This window comes from Emydura macquarii, unplaced genomic scaffold, assembly GCF_026122565.2.
Source record: "Emydura macquarii macquarii isolate MOO-44397 ecotype Brisbane River unplaced genomic scaffold, CSIRO-AGI_Emac_v2 contig_1451, whole genome shotgun sequence".
Classification (NCBI taxonomy): Eukaryota; Metazoa; Chordata; order Testudines; family Chelidae; genus Emydura; species Emydura macquarii.
Window position 1 is genome coordinate 2,754,228 of NW_027131588.1, and position 18,518 is coordinate 2,772,745.

At 39.2% G+C, this 18,518-nt stretch overlaps 2 protein-coding genes across 2 annotated transcripts in view; one reads left to right on the top strand and one right to left on the bottom strand.

Moving 5' to 3' along the window:
• The window catches only part of PTPRD (protein tyrosine phosphatase receptor type D), a 1,886,025-nt gene that overhangs the window by 1,473,353 nt on the left and 394,154 nt on the right, over window positions 1–18,518 (bottom strand). The gene's annotated exons all lie outside the window — the stretch shown is intronic.
• LOC137156524 (small ribosomal subunit protein uS12-like) lies at window positions 5,943–6,401 on the top strand. The gene has a single exon (XM_067553433.1). It carries the CDS (start codon window positions 5,943–5,945, stop codon window positions 6,372–6,374), a length of 432 nt encoding a protein of 143 aa, XP_067409534.1. The 3' UTR covers window positions 6,375–6,401.

An 18,518-nucleotide genomic window follows, 5' to 3' on the forward strand; every position in this document is an offset into this window, starting at 1 on the left:
GCCCACCGATGCCTGAGATAGAATATCACCAACAGTTTAGATCAGTGGTTCCCAACTTGTGGGCTGCGGGGTCTTTCAAAGTGGCCCGCCGCTCCCCTCCCACTGGTTGCAGAAGGGCGCTTCTGCCTAAGGACCTCGGAGAAGCACGTTGCCACAGGGCTACAAGAGTTGCTGCAGCCAAAGGGACGGGAGATCAGCAGTGGCATACTGTGGATCTATGGGAGCCAAGCCTACATTTATGCCCTCCTGCACGGGGCAGGAGGGGTTCCAGCGTTGCCCCCCAACTGCCCTGTGGAGAGGGAATCTGTACCTGCAGTGGGGGTGGGCGGGACTTGAGGGTGGGCGCAAATGAAGGCCTTGCTCTGTTGCCCACGCCCCCCAACTTACCTGCCATGTGGCGCCCACCTCTCCCGCTCCATCTCCGCAGCCCGGTGCCTGCTCATCTGGGGGAGGCCTCACCCCCTGGCCTGGAGGGGCCAGGCTGGCCCTTCATGATACGCAGGCACGGGGGCGCCCCTCAGCCTCCTTCCCCCCATGAACGGCCAGCCTGGCACCCTGCACTTACCCACCGCTCCAGCCCCACAGCGCAGCCACCAGCTCGGACTGGGTGGCCTCACCCCCCAGCCTGGGAAAGGCCGGCCCAGTGCCCCCACACAGGCTGGCACTCGGGAGCCGGGTCCGTTCCCCCCCGTCCCATTCTTGGTATGCCACTGGAGATCAGTGCTCTCCTCCCCCTGGCTGTAGCAGGGAGTATAGCAAAACACTCCGCCTGGGTCCCTAGGCATTTGGGTCCCTGCTGGAGCCAGAGGGAGCAGGGAACACTGATCTTCCATCCCTCTGGTTGCAGAAGGGAGCCACTGCCTAGGGATCTAGGTGGAGCACATGGGGCTACAGGACACATGTGGTTTCCCTGCTGCAGCCAGAAGGTAGCCTCCTTGCTGAACTCCTTCTGTCTGGCTGCCGTTGGGGGATGTGTGTTGCTGGCGTAGACCAGGGGCCTTTCAGGGTTGTAAAAATGATATCTGTGGCCCTCGAGCCAAAAATGTTGAGAACCACTCGTTTAGATCATATGTCCCACATTTACTAAACAGACAGCTAGAATCATGTAGAATCATGTTTTGTTCTCAGTTCAAATACATTTATATGAAGCTACTTCAGGAGTAGCACAGATCAGCAAATAAATCTCTTGCAAGCCCTTAACCCAACTCTGAATATCACCAAAGGTGAAGATTAGAAAAAATAATAATGTCCCTGGACACAGAAAGGTAGAGTCAGCCATGACAAAAAAAATGAATAATCTTTCCTCGCACCAATAATTCCATTTCTGAAGAGTTTGCTCAAACTCATTGCTAAAGCAGCTATTTGATTTACAGTTAGACTGTCACAACATTTGTGAATTTTAATTTCTCTCTGTTCTTTTTAAATGTATCTTAGATACCCACAGAGATAACTGGGCAGTTAATCATTCTATTAGATAAGCACTTTGTGATGGCTTTAGCTCTTGCCATGTTTATCTGACTGAGCAATAAAGCATGACAAGAAACATGCTGTTGTGACAAAATCAGATTATTTGGGCATTCAAGACTTAAGGTTAAATGTCAAGTGCCTTCAGACAAGCAAGTTCTCAATTTGCCAATGAGGTTTATGATGCCATTAACTGATAATGAATGACTCGTCACAAATCCAAAACAATGTTAAGTATTTAAGTTTGAACACAAAACTTATTTTAAAGGTATTTTTATGTTAGCTCAAACTACCCAATTAAATGCATTTCAGGTAATTAATTTTAGGAATAAAGGAAGGTCTGATCAAAAGTACTAGCTATGTGTACTGCTGCAAAATACTTACATTTCCCTTGGTATATAAAACCCATCCTAGTGATGCAGATGGAATATTTTCCATTCTGGCAAGATAGCTACAGCTCTAATAGCAATAAAATAATTTCCCACATGAATCAATGGGTAAAAATATCAACTGAAAGGGACAACTTTTTTTTTAATTTTTCAATTAGAGACCCCAAAACTAGTTCTCCAAGTGCTTCCTTGAACATATCTATTTACGGATGTAAAACAAACACTCAAAACCCACCAAATATAATCTCCTTTTTTTGTAGGGATCCATATTACCTTACTAATATAGTCTGAAAAATCTAATTCCACAATGTGGAATGTGAAACACAATGAGTTTCTTTCCCTGGTGAGATCATACAACAATTTTACATACTGAGCTAATCCTAAAAAGGTAGGTGATAAAAGACATCCTGGTTTCTTTCAAAACCAAACAAGCAAAACACAGTTGCTAATATTATCTATGGCCAAATAATTTAATCAGTTAATTAGAATTCTTTACTTATGTTACTATTCAAAAACCAAGTGTGAAAGACATCATGCTTACAACACCAGCTTGACATAAACTGCACACGATGGAGCACTTATGTTGATGCAAGAGCTTCATTTATGAAAGAGCTTCACTTACATCTTTTATAGAATTAATACTATATATTAGTACATATTGGAAAGAATAGCTGTCATTTCAAAAGATGCATCAGTGATTTATTTGTGAAATTCTTAGAAGAGGAATGCTCCAGAAATGGTTAGTTATAGGCTGAAGTAGAACATTATGCTGTAACATTATATTAAAAAACTACATTAAAAATACGTTAAGGTTGCAAACTCAAGCACTCAGAAGTTAGGAAATGCCTGAATTAATTCAGACCTCTTGTTCATATGCATTTGAAACAGTTTAATTAGATCATTACATAAGAAACATATTATACTTAAGAATTTTAAGAATTAAACTTAATTATATCATTACATAAGACCCCCAACAAGCTCTACCACTTTAAGGTATATGTCTACACTGCAAAGAAAAACCTGCAACACCAAGCCTTGATTAACTGACTCAAGCTCACGGGGCTTGGGCTGCAGGGCTAAAAAAATAGCAGTATAGACATTTGGGCTGAGGCTGGGACCTGAGCTCTGAAACCTGACAAGAGGGGATGGTCTTGGAATGTCTGCACTGTGGGAATGGGAATGTCTGCACTGTCAATTGACTGGGGCTTTGAGACTTTGTGCTGTGGGTTCTTCTTTGCAATGTAGCCATATCCTCAGCTAACAGAGCAACCAACTGCAGTAGTCTGTTTTCATCCTCTATGTTGGTCTCTGCTCCTCCCTATTCCTTGATTTCTGTAATCCCTACTCCTCACCAATTTCTCAGCCCTCTGCCTTCTCATGCCCGGGTGATACCGGGTGGAGCTTTGAGAGCACAGTCTCCCTGCTCTTAGTTCTTGTGCCAGGAGCCACAGCAGTCCCTGGTTCAAGGAAGATGCAATTCAATTCAAAGGAAATTCTTGCTTTTTCCCCCACAGCCCTCGGCTGGAGCATTCTCAGTTATTGGAATCTTCAGAGAATTTAGTTGTCAAATTCTAAGTTTCTACTGACTGTGTGAACTGAATTTTTCAGAGGCTCATAATTGGGTCTCATTTCAGTAGATTTTTACAGGGACAGTAAAAGGCACTTCCCTGACACCAAGGTGACTCCTGTCAAATTAAGTCCCTGGTCCAAGACTTCAAGGTGTCACAATATTTCCGCATGGGCAAAACAACATATTTTTCCCTAACCTTGTCCTGAAAAATGGATTAATTATTTTTTCTAAGAACAATTCAGTCAATGGCAGACACCCAGCATGGAAAATTTCAGCTGAAAAAGTTAAGATTTCGGCAAAATTATAAGGAACTGAAAAAAAAGGTATTTTAATGGAAAGCATCGGGCAGCCAATGATACCTATAAGAGCTAATAAGTGATAATATGAGGCATGGAGAAGACAAATGTATATTTTGGAAGCGCAATTATTGAATCTTTAGAAATACGAAAAAATGTAGAATGGGAAATTTTTGCTATTTCTCCCCCTACTTCCCACTAAATAAATAATTGAATATCAATATAATCAATAACAAGAAGATATCAGTTTTTAATCATGTAAATGCTTCGACAGTTCACTAATTCTCCTGCTCCTCATGATGCCACTAAATAGCTGCAAGTAACTACCCCCACCTTTATTAATCTTTTGTTTTATAGTTCTAATACCATTTGTGTAACAGGAATAATAGCATTTCTTTTTTCACAGGGATGTTATGAAGCTTAGATCATTAATGGCTGCAAAGTGCCTTGAGATCATCTGATGGAAGGAGACCTAAAAAGTACAAAGTGTTATTATTTGGAAAGCATTACAGGCTTCCTGGGAAGTGTCCATTTGCATGTTCAGTTTAAGTGCCCAGTTTTGAAAATTGGCCCATAGGTGCTACTAGAAAACTATTCACACCAATTATGATTCAGCAATATTAGCAGGGGGCCAAACCAACCTAAATTTAATATGCTATTAAATACAGCCCTGAAACTGTACTAAAACATTTGATACAGTTTCTTCAGTCCTGTAAATATTGTAGCCACACTCTCAGAGATCTCCCATACTCACTCTGCATTGCTCATTTCTCATTTCACGTGTTATAGACATTCCCACCATGCTTTAGCCTGGTACAAAAGTCCAGTTTCAGTGCCACTGTAATGTTTGCTATGCATTCCTGTGAGTCAAATGCAATTTCATAGTACTCAGACTTCAGGGATGAAGTGGGTCAAATTCAGATGTGATTCTAAATTGCTGTACATTAAACCTTCTACCAGTCCCTTGAGTGTGTAAATTACACTAATTTAGGCTCAAATTCTGTTATTCTCCTAAACTCGTACTCACTGACTGATCTGTAACTTACACTTAGGGTTGGTACCTCTGAGGTAAAAAAAATTGGGACATACAGGATGGTCCTGAGCTCATAAAACAAGACAGCTAGCAGTCAGTGTGTAGTGAGCACCCTTGCAGATTTCCCAGAACAGCTACCTCAAAAAAGGAACAATCATGGGAAATCTTCAATAGATGGCAACTCTATTTACATCCCTTTACACATCACATCTGAATTTGTCACAGTGAGGATAAGAATCTAAACTGGTGCAAAGTGGAATGCTAAGGGACCATGACAGTTATGCAACAAGAAAAGCAATTAAAAGGAGGAGCAAGTAGGTACATTTTTAAATAGGCTATCCGCTATGATCTTGTGTACACCAGGAAAATGAGTGTCTGTTTTTCTGCAATGGTGCAGCTGCACTGAAACTATCCATGGTGTAAGGGCCAGTGTAGATAAAGCTTAGGTGCTTTTATCATTGGGTCATGAAAACTCACTTCTCAGAGGGCAATGAGGGAGAGAGTAGTAAAAACATGTGACAGCCCTCTTTCCACTAGTAATTATATCACTGGCAGCAATGGTTCAGCTACACTGCTTTAACTTCCAACTGAGTTTGTAAGCAGTGTGGCAGATAGCTGGCTTCACCCTAGTGGGTCTCACACTTTTGTCTCTCGTAGTGGGTCAGGATGTCACCAGTTACCCCATCTCCTCAGGGAGGGGAGTATGGACGCAGGCCCACCTTCTCCTCCGGGTCCCAGCCCAGGAGCCCTATGAGTGGCAGCTTTGTGCTATTGGCACCATATTCAGAGCTGCAGTCTTTCCCCTGGGCTAATTTCCCCCCTCTGTCCTTCTAGCTCCTCAGGCCCTGCTCCCTGGCTGCCTGGGGCTGGGCTTCCTTACCCAGCCCTCCGTGCCTGGGGCAGTATCAGTGTCCTGCTTGGGCAAACTTCTCCCTCCTGGGCCCAGTACCTTTCTCTGTACTCCTCTCTGCTCCTCCACACAACTCTGCGCTCCTCCACATAGGATGGCACACTTCCACCTCACACCCTGTCTGTCTGGAGCAGAGGGTTTTTATCAGGCACCTGACAGGGCCTTAATTGGCCTCAGCTGGTCCTAACTGCCCTCTAATTACTCTGGCTAATCTGCGGGGAACAGAGCCCTGAGCATTCTGAGGCTTACATACCTCCCCAGCAGCAGCGTGACCAGCGCCATGGGTAAGTGCCGTGGGCTTCACACCGTGAGAAAGCTTCGCAGCCACCGTCGTGATCAGAAATGGAATGACAAGCAATACAAGGCGGCCCACTTGGGTACTGCCCTGAAAGCCAACCCCTTTGGAGGAGCTTCCCATGCCAAGGGAATTGTTCTGGAAAAAGTTGGTGTAGAGGCTAAACAGCCCAGTTCTGCCATCAGGAAATGTGTCAGAGTTCAGCTGATCAAGAACGGCAAGAAAATAAAAGCCTTTGTTCCTAATGACGGTTGTTTGAACTTCATTGAGGAAAACGATGAAGTTCTAGTCGCTGGCTTTGGTCGGAAAGGTCACGCTGTTGGTAACATTCCTGGTGTTCGCTTCAAAGTTGTCAAAGTAGCCAATGTTTCCCTCTTAGCCTTGTACAAAGGCAAGAAAGAGAGACCGCAATCATAAATTCCTGCTATGCCATCTAGGGTACTAATAAACCACTCTCCTACTGCTTTCCGCCCTTGCTATATCACACCAGTTAGTGACAAAGTTGGCTCCAAATATGATTTTCCTAGTGTACACAAGACTATAGGGGATGACTTACTTTAAAATGCACCTACTTGCATACTTTAATTAATATACTGTTAATAACTGTGGCAGCTAACGCTGCATGTCCTCTGAGCATTTGATCCCTTCCAGAGGCAAGATAGGATAACTGCCCTGATATTCCCATTATGTGCCACAGCCAGTTTGGTTAGGCAGCATGATAGATGTGGCTGAACAAACACTGTTGACACTTGTTTATGTTGCAAATTAGCTAGGTGCAGACACAGTTCATTTGTTTGTTGTGACTGGGTAGATAAGGAGGTCACCCTCTAATTACCTAGTTATTTTACATAAAACAGTATTTACAGCATACATGGGGCCCTAGAGTCCCTCATTGGGAATCCTACTTGGAGTAGGAGACACAGAGGCAGGACGCTCAAGTAGGGCTGTTTGAAAAAATGCCATCTAACCTTTTTTTTTTTGAAGAAAAATTAAATTATGAGCAAAATGAATGTTTTTGTGGAAAGTATTTGTTCTCTTCCAAAATTTGGATTTATCATTAAAAAAAAAAAAAAAAAACACAAACACTGAAAATTATCAGCCAAAATCTAGTCAAAATTTTCTTCAGGAGAAAGAAAAAGAAAGACCGACACACATGATTTTCTTAATCATTTTACTCTTGAGTTTTATTCCCAGGATATGTGCATGCTACAGTGTCTACAGCAGCATAGCTACGGAACTGCAGCTGTGTCACTGTAGCGGCGTAGTGTAGACGTTTCCTACATCAATGGAAGGGGGTTTTCTGCCTAATCCTCCTCTCTGAGAGGTGTTAGGTAGTTGCCGAAAGAACTCTTCCGTAGATCAAGCTGATTCTACAGTGTGAGTTAGGTAGACCTAACTAGGTTGCATAGCTCACCACATTTTTCACAGCCTTTGGTGATGTAACTAGCTTGATCTAATTTTTAGGTGTAGACCAGATTCTAGTTTTAACACTGCTTTTTTTGTGATACGTTGGCAATCACTTAACATCTCTGTCTCCATTCACTCGTTTTTCAAATGCATATACTAATATTTGTGACGTGAAGCTTATTGTTTTTAAAGCATTTTAACAGCTACCAATGAAGGAGACTATCTATTATTAATATACAATAATTATAATATCTTTGTATATTACCAACTGTCAGATTTTTTTTTACTTCTTTTAGCTGTATTTTTTTCTTTAAAAGATGTAAAATGTGTTCAGCATGCTAGATGGCCACCATTTTATGCCATTATAAATCAAAACAAAGAAACAGGTAAAGTCACCATGGAGTGCTGAATTTTCTAAATCATACTATAGGATATTCTAGTCCATGTAAAAGGGAATTCAATTATATATTTTTTCACCTCTTAAATAAGGTAATGCCATGTCATTTTAGCTAGCAGTTTGGTCTTCAGAGCGGTTTTCTTCATTTTCTCATTTGCAAATATTTGGGCAACAGATCAAGTTATACAATATCTTTGTGGCACAATTGGATCCAGGAGGGGTCAAGATCATGTTTAATAAGCATTAAAAAAATCCCAACCTCTTGAATCTATTCGAGGACAGTGGTAAGTGTGGAAAAAGAGAGAGAGAGAGAGTCATCCCATTCTCCATAAACATCTGCAAATCTATGCACTGCTTCACAGTGTATAGTAATTGTGGAACCAATTACACCATGCATTCTGCAGCTGCATAGTCTTTGGTACCTTAAGATGATGATGTTGGAAAGAACATCGCTAGCCTCACTCTTAGCTACATCATTTTCCCTGTTTCACAAGAGCCTTTTCAAAATATTGCATCTGCCACTGGCTAAACGCCATTTATATTCCAGGAATCTGTCTCTTGGTGTTGCATATTTCTAGCACTGCAAGGCCATTTCTAATATGAGAGCCTTCTGGAAATGCCTCTCTATCTGGAGGTTAACAAGGGTAATACACTGTATTTGAAATGTTCCTGCATTTTTGCATGGTACACAAAGCTTCTCTATAAATCATAGCCTCTTAAATTTTCACCCTCATATCAAAGGAAGAAAGAAAACCACTTCATTTCAATGCAGCTATTTTAGCAGAAGTTATTTAAAATTCTAGCTCAATTATAAATAATAGTTATTGTTCTACATTTACATGACATTATGGTGAGATAGCATATGCATAAACCTCTCCTTAATATTGATAAATAGGTCTCGCTCGCAATTGCTGAATTCAGCAGCACCTCTTGCTGAAAAAATCAGCTGACTCTGTGCACTCTGTAAAACCCTGTCTTGTAAATATGCTTTATCTTGCTAATTTATTCATCAATTCTCCCTAGCTTTTTTCAAAAACTCTGCTAAATAACTAAGCACCAAAATACCATTTTTATGAAATACTAGTATCTGAAAATGTCGATATTTCCACTCTCAGCCACCAGCATTAATGGCTAAGTACAGCTGTGAAACAAAACTTTAACCCTTTTATTACTCTCTCAGGTTGATTGATCCAGAACTGGCCTCAGGTGAAAGAGCGTTTCAGGAAGAATTCCTTACACTACATAGCACATTTGGGGACTGCAGGATTATGACATCTGGGCACATCAAGAGGGTTCAATGAGCTAGAAATCTGGGCAGAAGGCAAAATGAGATGCAGTTCAATGTCACAATCATTTTCAAAGATTGTGGCTCCTGGTGGGCAATAGGGCCTGATGGCATATTGGAAGAGAGTGCTGACAAAGCAAGGCGTCCTAATGTGAGGATCTGTAGACCACATTTCTCCTTTAACCAAAGATTTTCTGATTATAGTGTGCTAGTACTTAACATGGTGATTACAATAGTGTGAAATATGCAATTCAAAATTGAATACATTCTGGACCCTCTGTTGCCATACACTTTGTGGAGTCCTTTTCATCAGGGCAAAGCGAATGTAAAATAGGTGTTAAGTGCTATAATTCTTGTTTGCTAACATTTTACACCTACTTTTCACTAGTGATATAGTACATATATATTTTACACATAAAAAGATGATTGAGCTTAGACAAAAATCAAAGAGTTGAACCTGTTTCTATGAAACAAGAAGAAATAACGACATTTATGTAGATTATTAACATGGGATAATGGAAAAGAATAGGAAAAATATGAAAAAATTGTAGAAACCAGTTTGTAAAAGGGTGGAAAGAGGAAGATGTATGTAATTAAATAGAAGCATGTGGCAACAAAGAAAAAAGAGTCTGGTATTTGTTGTAACATTCTGGGAATATAATTTGTTCTATTCCTAATATGTGAAGCTAGAAATGAATAAAAACATAGTATGTTGTCACAGCCCCTTGACTATTAGAACTTTGTCACAACCAGGAGTAGTTCAAACATAACCACTTGCACTTTTCTCAAATCACTACACGGTGATAGCAATGATGGGTGATTCTGCTAACAGAAATAAACTTTCCTTTTCCATTGAACTTGTACAACCTTGCCTATTGCTTTTCTGAGAGAATTTCTTGTATGCTTGCACTTTATCACCTTCTATTACACATTTATCAAATGCTGATGCTTTAGGTCAGTGCTTTTAGTGCTTTATACAGTTCCACAGGAAAAAACAGCAAGTCAACATCTTACCAAAGTACTGTGGGAAAGTAATAAATGCTTAAGGTCAATTTTTAAGGAGTTTTAAAGAGTTTCAAGTTTGTAGAAACAAAGGCTAACAATTAAGTGTGTTTAACTCCCTGGTTTGTGATTGCTAGCACAGATGCCCAAAGAATCTGAAGCTGTTTTTAAAAATCACCAGGAGATCCTCACTATACAAAACACTGTGTGTTCTGAATGAGATGGTGACAAAGCTTACATCAAAGAAGAGGCTATCCAAAGTGAAAAGCAAAGCTGGTTCAAATCATTATCAATTCATACATTATATATACTGCTTCTCTTTTAAGGGAAGAGCCCCTTCCAACTTAAATATAATATGTATGCTATCAAGTGCCCCCTTATTTCAATTTCAGTTAGAAACACCAAGCAGTAGTGAGCATGATCCTCCAGAAACTTTTTGACAGACCTTGGATAAGCACAAGAACAAAATAAATCCATTAGAATTGGAAATGAGGGGTAAATAAATCCATTAGAATTGGAAATGAGAAGTAAAAACAAAGCCTTTGCAACTGAATTTGGCAGAGAGGAAAAGTATCTTCATAGGACAAAGAGCTTGTCCTGAAACCACATATGAGAGAAATTTTGGTAGCAGTTTTGTGCATAAAGGGTGCTGTACTGAGCTGATCCTGCTATTTATATTCATTTCTGTTCAAAGCTATACTGGCAAGACCTATACATTGTGTAAATAAGAGTAGATTAGGCTATTTATTAATCCAGTGTCTGCTATCCAATAATTTTCTTTTCTGAAAGAAATAACCCACTTCTCAAGTCTAATGCTCTGCTGATTACCACATACAGATGTAACAGTAGCAAATATGGGTGGTTCTTCATTGATCCCTGTGGCTTTACAGGCTGTCTCAAGGTTCACTCAGCCTGGACAGTGAGACTGCAGTGTAACAGCTCAGCAATGCTCTTTTTGAGGAGCCGTTCCTGACATTCTCTGTCCTGGCAGCCAGTTCTCATTGCCTTTCAAAGCTCTAAGAATTATGGGTGAATGGCAACCTGTCTAATTGCTGGCCACACTGAACATAAATATGACTTCACATGATGATTGGACAATGTCTATTTCATTACTGGCTGGTTATTTCATTCTTTTCTTGGATAATTCTGCAATAAAAGAGTGATTCCTAGAAGCCACATCCAAACTTTGAGACTCACTAGTCTTGTATTGTAAGAAAAGGGCAAGCGTGATTACGCATGGTGATGGAATTCAACTGGAATTTACATGACTGGGCATCATGCCATGATAATCAATTTTACTCTTTAGTGAAAAGGGTTAGCTGGATTTTCTTCTTTTAGTATATTTAGGCTGTGCCAAGGAAAGTCTGAGTTGTGTTGCTTTCTGACACAACACACCTTTACAGATTAGACTAGTAACTCTCAAATTAATTAAATTCCCAAAAACGTTTTTAATGTTGAGTTAAGGTTGCCTGGCAGTGACTTATGCCCGGCCTGAAAATCCAGTTCCACTACATTCAAACCTATGAAAACCAGGAAACGAGGAGTTAAGGTAGACACCACCCCACAGCACCTTAACTCTGCTCCCTGGAGCTGGAAATAGCCACTGGGACAGATTCAGTAAGGGCGGGGCCATATAAGGCAGATATAAAGAACAACTAATAGGATGTGCCGTTGTTTGTGTTGTGTAGTATTCTATAGATTTGAATTCCAACATTTATCTGCATGCACTCCAGTTATATTCACTCTGCTACTTGTAGCTGTATTGAATGGTGGAGGGATTAGTGGAATAGGTTGCAAGAGTTGTCACTGTGATATGAGGAGAGATGCATGTGTACTTTAAAAGATCAAGTATGCCTTATTTCAGCAGACTTCTGTAGGTGGTTTCAGTAGTAGCAGCACATAGGAGTCTTATTGTCATACAGATTGTCGGGGTATGGTGATATCCATGAGAGCGGTCTCTGAGAATTCGTGAGGGGTAAGTGAAAGCATCGTCTCAGAATGACAAGGTGGTATAGTTAGCAAGTCTCAGTTTGTGTGGAATGGTCTCAGTGTTTGAGTGAAGGCGGATTCTATTCATTCTGCTGGCTCAAAACTAAGTTTTGCTTTAGCAAAGACAAGATGGAAGACTTTGTCCTATAGTGCTCATATGTTCTGTTCCCAGGGTATTCTGTAGCATCTGTGATGGTAAAGTGCTAGTATGTGTTTCATTGGTGTATTGGGGCATCACTCAAAGTGAGCAGAATCAAGGTTATAGTGTGGGATGGCGTGTACTTTAACTCATTTCCAAAAGCTTAAATTTGCACCTACCTTAAATTTAACCATAGCCTTAAGGGAGAAAGGTAAGCAAAGATTTGCAAAAGGACACAACCCCAGCCCTGCAGTGCTCCAACAATCATGGGATGGGAGTGGAGATATAGAGAGATAACTCTCTAGCCATGTGGTTAGAACACTCATGGAGGAGGTGGGAAACCTAAGATCCAGTCCCCCTCCTCCAATGACTTTTTAAAATGATTTATCCACAGTTTCAACAGGAGAGACTGAGGGAGCCCCACATCAGAATATCCCATATCCCAGTGGCTAGGGCACTGAGCTGAGAGGTGCCAAATCCCTTCACCCTCACAGGTGGACACGGGTCTTGAACTGGGGGTCTCTCACATGAGTATATTAACTACTGGGCTAACAGTTAACAGGTCTTCCTCTCCTTCCCCCAGCTGTTTTGTGGAGGAGCCTAATTCCATATGCAAGCTCTGAAGACACTTTCCAGCTCGAGCCCTGCAGGTAAGTCTTCTCCTGGATTGTGCATTGCTTTTGGGCTTATGCATTTAAAAGTCCAGCATGGGGCTCCAGTACACGTGTGAAGAGGCAGAAACATAGGTGCTGAGGGAAATTTTAATGCAAAAATGTAGATGCACAGAGAGTTTAGGCATCTACAGAATTGGGCAGCAGTTGAGCAGCGGTTTTGTGAATCCTATTGTGGACTGATTCTGGGATTTAGACACTTAGAGTAGCAGTGAGGTGCCTAAGTTATTTTGTTATTCTAGCCCTAAATGACTCTTAACCTTAATTATAACAGAGCTGCCACTCCACTATAATCCATCTTTTTCTATTCCCTTATTTCACGATTTCTAATTCAGAAGCATATCAGTTTCTTCAAATATAAATGTTATTCGAGCCAGATAAGATCAAGTGAAATACATTTAAGATATAGTGGAGAAAACACACAAAAGTAAAGGGTTTTTTAGTGACACAACTACTGTGTTTTCATAGCCTAGGAAGAGATTTGGGAGTTTTCCCGCCAAGAATGTCGCTTTAGGGTTGGTCTGCCCTAAGGCAAGGTTTTTTCTATATGGATGGGACTGAGTTCCTAGGGCCTGCAGAGTCTGTTTTTTCCCTCTCTATGAACAGCACTTTGGAGTTCTAGGTCTTCACCTCAGTAGGCATGGGAGTTTGCTCAGGGAATTCAGACAGGGAAAACTTAAATGAAGACAGAACTACCAGAAAATCCTTGGACTGAAGTTGTTAGATCTCCCAAGCACTATAAAAGTACTTTGAAAATTATACCCACCCACAATTATATTTTCCTTCAATATCCATATTTATACTCTTGGTAAGCTGCAAAAGTTTTCTTTTATGTTTTTGTAAGAGCCTCTTTTTTTCCTCTGAAGTACACTGAAATTCAAACATTAATGTTACAAGCTTTATATTAAGCAATAGTTATTATCAGAATTTGAAATAAGAAGTTGCAAAGACCACTACCGCCACACTGTACAACACTGATGGCATTATTTTTTTGTTTGAGACACAAGAAGAAACTAGGACAAAATTATTTATAGAATATTACATATTGTCCATTTCAGTGTATAGCTGAACTCTCTTTCACCATCAGCATGTTTTATGTTACTGTCTGAGGTATGTTTGTTGGTTACCGAAGCCACTGTCCTGTTATAGGCCAATTCTTCACTAGAGATGTGTATAAATACACAAAGAGCAGAAGGTCAACATCTCTTTTCCAGACAGAATGGTCTTAAAAAGTCAATTTTTCCAGACACCTCAGAATATCTATTTCCCTACTTTTTCCTGTGTACAGTAACTCAACAACTATTGTTAAAAACATCTATGTTGACATGTACTTATTTCACCTCAGTAACAATAATTATCACAATCCACACAAAAGTAAAAGTGTTCAGTTGACCAGTCATTCTGCATGATGGTTCAATTAGATGAGAAGCCATCAATACAAGTTAATTGCTTGAGTCTCCCTCTCTCCCTGCATCTACTAATTCCATGGAATCAATATATTTTAATTACTATCTCAACTTCTTTTGATGGCTTTGTTTATACTGCCATCCAAGTATTCAGGAAGTCTATTGTCTTCCCCTAATAACATGTATAACTTGGGAAGCTGGAGCATCTAACAGTCAAATATTTGGTGTCTCCTATTTCTGAGACATTGCTCCTCCAACTTCAGGTAGGACCTGGGTGTGGTAAACTTCCATTCTGAACAAGATAGATTAATAATTTTACTGTACTATAACAGATACTATTAAAATAGTATAATTATAGCTGAATCACTGAGGCCTTTTTTGTGAAATGGCGATGCCAAGAGATACACATTTATGCTATTTGCATATTGTCTGCCTCTTGCCCTTCCTCTGATGAACATGAAGGCATTTCTGTAGATCTGTTGGGTTATGCCACTTCCATCTGCCAAACCTTTTCTCTGTACCAGTACCAGTATTTTTACCTCTTGTCACTGTTTGTACATGGAGACACATAAGTCACTTGGGCTCCTAAATCACTTTTTCCCTCTTTTGAAAATTCCACCAAAGAAATATAAGCATCTAAGGAGATCACTGCTATGGAGAGGCGAGGCGAGGCGAGACAGAGCATAGGCAGCTTTCATAAGCAGCTGAGTCTGGTTCCATGAAAGTCCCTAAAGATCAGCACAGAATCTTAATTTAACCTAGTATTTCAAGAAGAGCTAATTCAATAAGCAGACTACCGACAAGTCTTGCGCTGGTGACCAGTGTTACTAAAGAGGTAAGCTGTCACATTCTGCACAAGTCATCTATTCATTCCTTGGTATAATGAGTTGCAATAATCCACCCTGGAAGTCATGAAAATGTGGATCATCTTGGCCAAGTCAGTGTCTAACACAGTGGCATGCAGTCTTCCAGTTAGCCACAGCTGGAAGAGGGCAGTGTTAATAGTTGTGGGTTACTTACGTATTTTGCAACAGTGAAGGATACAGAAGGTCACTGAGGTTGAGAACAAGCTTAATGATCAGTTCTGAGTGGAGACTCCCCCAACAGAGTACAAAGATGTGGTGGTGACTATTATAATTTATTTCTGGTATAGTAGATCTTCAAAATGTTTGTTCCTTCACACTAACACTACCTCCATCTTGCCTGGCTTAAGTCTCAGATGTCTGCCTTTCATTCCTATGCTAATCTCAGCCAACCACTGAGATACCGAGAAATGGTGTTATTAATGTTGTCAGGGTTGCCAACCTTGCATTTTAGTTTTTACTGACATGAAGACCTGAAGTTGATTTTTACTGACATGGTAAACTTTTTATTGACATCCCTAAAAATACTATTAACAATACAATAATGTCACAAAAGTGTGTACTTGCTCTCAATATTCTGTACACAGGAATTTGGAATTATGCAATTGTTTTCGTTGCAGTTAATTGATAAATTGGTTCTTTGGGCATGTGCAATAATAGAAAACAGGGAATTGATAAAGTCATAATTAGTGTAGCTTTATGCTACAAGAAGTGATTCTTAACAACGACAATGTCAAAATACAATATGTTTTATTTTTATTTCTACCCAATTTTACGGACATTTTCATTTATTTACGGATTTACTGACAGTGTTAAAATTGTACTAACTGTCCATAAATTTACAGACGGTTGGCAACTCTGTGTTGGATATAAAAATAAAGTTTAGAGCTGGTGTCAGCCACATATTGTTTACCAAATGAATATTTCTGACCTATCAATCAGACCAGGTACAAATTATGCATTCCAAAATTATTGTTCATTGTAAATTTTTTTGGCTTCTTTTATTAAATTATTGCCCTGGGTACAGCACAAATGGTCCAGATCCACCTCTCTAACTTCTACATTCTTAATTCTCTGGGAAAAAGAGATTTTTTTTCTTGATCTCAGGACAGTCTTTAACTATGGTACATCAATTGAGCAGAAAATTCATACTTTTTTGGGTTTGTATGTTTCAAAGACACTAATGCTCACAACCAACTCCCAACCACCTGGAAACTTAATGGAATAAACAAATGACTTTAAATGGGAGAGTTATTGCTAATATTATGTAAGCTTTTGGAATCCCCGATAACTATTATCCAGGGCAATTTAGAGATGAATATCATTTTTTTGGAAAAGAAAAACAACCTGGGTAATGACAAAAAATATCACCATAACCCACATGATGATGTCTTCCCAAATTCCCTCTTTTTGTGATCTATTAATTTTATTTTCCATTTGTTACTTGCAATGTATGAGAAACATAATGCTGCAAGAGCCACTGCAAAGAGGACAAAATCCACATAGTAGCTGTATGTTTTGTAATTTTTTTCCTGGCAGCTAATGTTCTGTTTCCTGCTGACACTGCATTTTAAAGGCCTTAATGATACAATTGGTCTTGAAAACTGCACAGAAATAGACACATCTAACACTTAATTGGTATATCTAATGAAGCAGGAGACTTATCTTGAACCTCTTTTTTCCTTTTTTTTGGAGGGGATGGGATTTGTTTCTATTAGGCAACATCTAAAGCTTGGTAGCTGGCAACATTTCATTCCAGCCTACTTAATTGTCTCTAATATACCTGACACCTACCTAGTATCCACTGTAGTCATTGCACAGTAGTTACTGTTGTTGTATCATCCAATTCTGCTTGCCCTGAGGGCAACTGCAGTTCTGTCATTATAGGAATTCTACACAATTTTCTGTTGAGTTTTCTCTTAGGTTCATTGCCATTCAAAATGAATCACAAAACAGAATACAATCCTTATCAAAGTATTTTCCTCCCTCTGCCAATTTTGTATTTTCCTGGCTGTTTGGTGCCTCATGAAAATGGTTATATAATTGCCTTCTGCAGCTGTGCACTCTGTTTGATACTTGCCACCTTTCTAAGGCTTCTTTAATAAATTTAATGAAAATAATCCCATTTGCATTACCAGTGTGTTACTATCTTCCCAGTCATCTACAATACATTATAGATGTATACATAACTATAGAATTAAATTTTCTCATTTTTTTCTCATCATATGAGTTTTACTAACATAACTGGATGTGATCTCTTAATATAATACTATTTTCTCCACTCAATATTTACAGAATAAAATATATATTTTCATATTTATCTATTATATATGATTTTCCTGAAGTTCTCATCTACTATATTTATTGTAATTTGTAATGATTGATAAGTGCCGACAATGTGCTCAGTACTGTAATTTTACCATCCTGTTATTAATGTCACCACTAAACATCACTGTTTGTTTTTAAACTAATTTAAGGCCCTGATCCTGCAATAGACTCACTTAGCTATTGATTTCACAGATGCATTGGGGTCTGCCTAAATTTCCAGTCTTTAAGGGAGCATAGAGGGGGCAAAATCTGCAGAAATAATATTTCTATCCTGATATAGGCCTTGATTTTGTGAAGTCTTAAGCAAATGCTTAACTTTAAGCACATAAATAGTCCTGATGAGTTCAGTTAAGAACAACCCTAAGTCTTGACAAAATTGGGGGCTTATTTTGTTTTCTGACATTACTTAAATTTAACACTATATTAATTTTAAAAACCAACACTTTTTTGGATAATTAACAGACTTCTAATTCTCAAAATGTTTGTTTCAGTAAACTTTTAAATACATACTTGCTTAGTAAAGTAGAACAACTTTTGTTTTACTTTGAAATATTGATTTTTTTAAAAAAGAAAATATATAAAATTAAGGAGTCTGGTTTTTTTTTGATGTTTTTAAAAAATACCGTTAAATGAAGAATATCTTGCATATCTTGCTGTCAAAATATCTACTTAACGATGACCAACCCAATTTATAATCTTCAAATTTTTATCATATGAGGCCAGACTTCTTTCTGCCTGAATACCATAGCTTTGGTAAAATGAACAGGAATACACCCTGGGGGAGAGATGTTAGAGACAATATATGCTTTTTTGATGGCAGCCATGACCTAGCAGGAAAGATTACTCTTCCAAGTTTTTATTTTATTATCCTTTTTATGGACTTAATAAAGAACAAAGTATTCCGTCCTGGGGAGCTATTGAATGGCTTCAGGAAATGTACCTGACACCTCCTTGGAATGAGGAAGATTCAGCAATGAGAAAAAAATAAAAGGATAGCCTAAAAAGAGACCAGGAGTTATTTCTAGGAGTAATGGAGAAGGTTTCAAGACAACTTTCTTGAAAATAAATAATGGA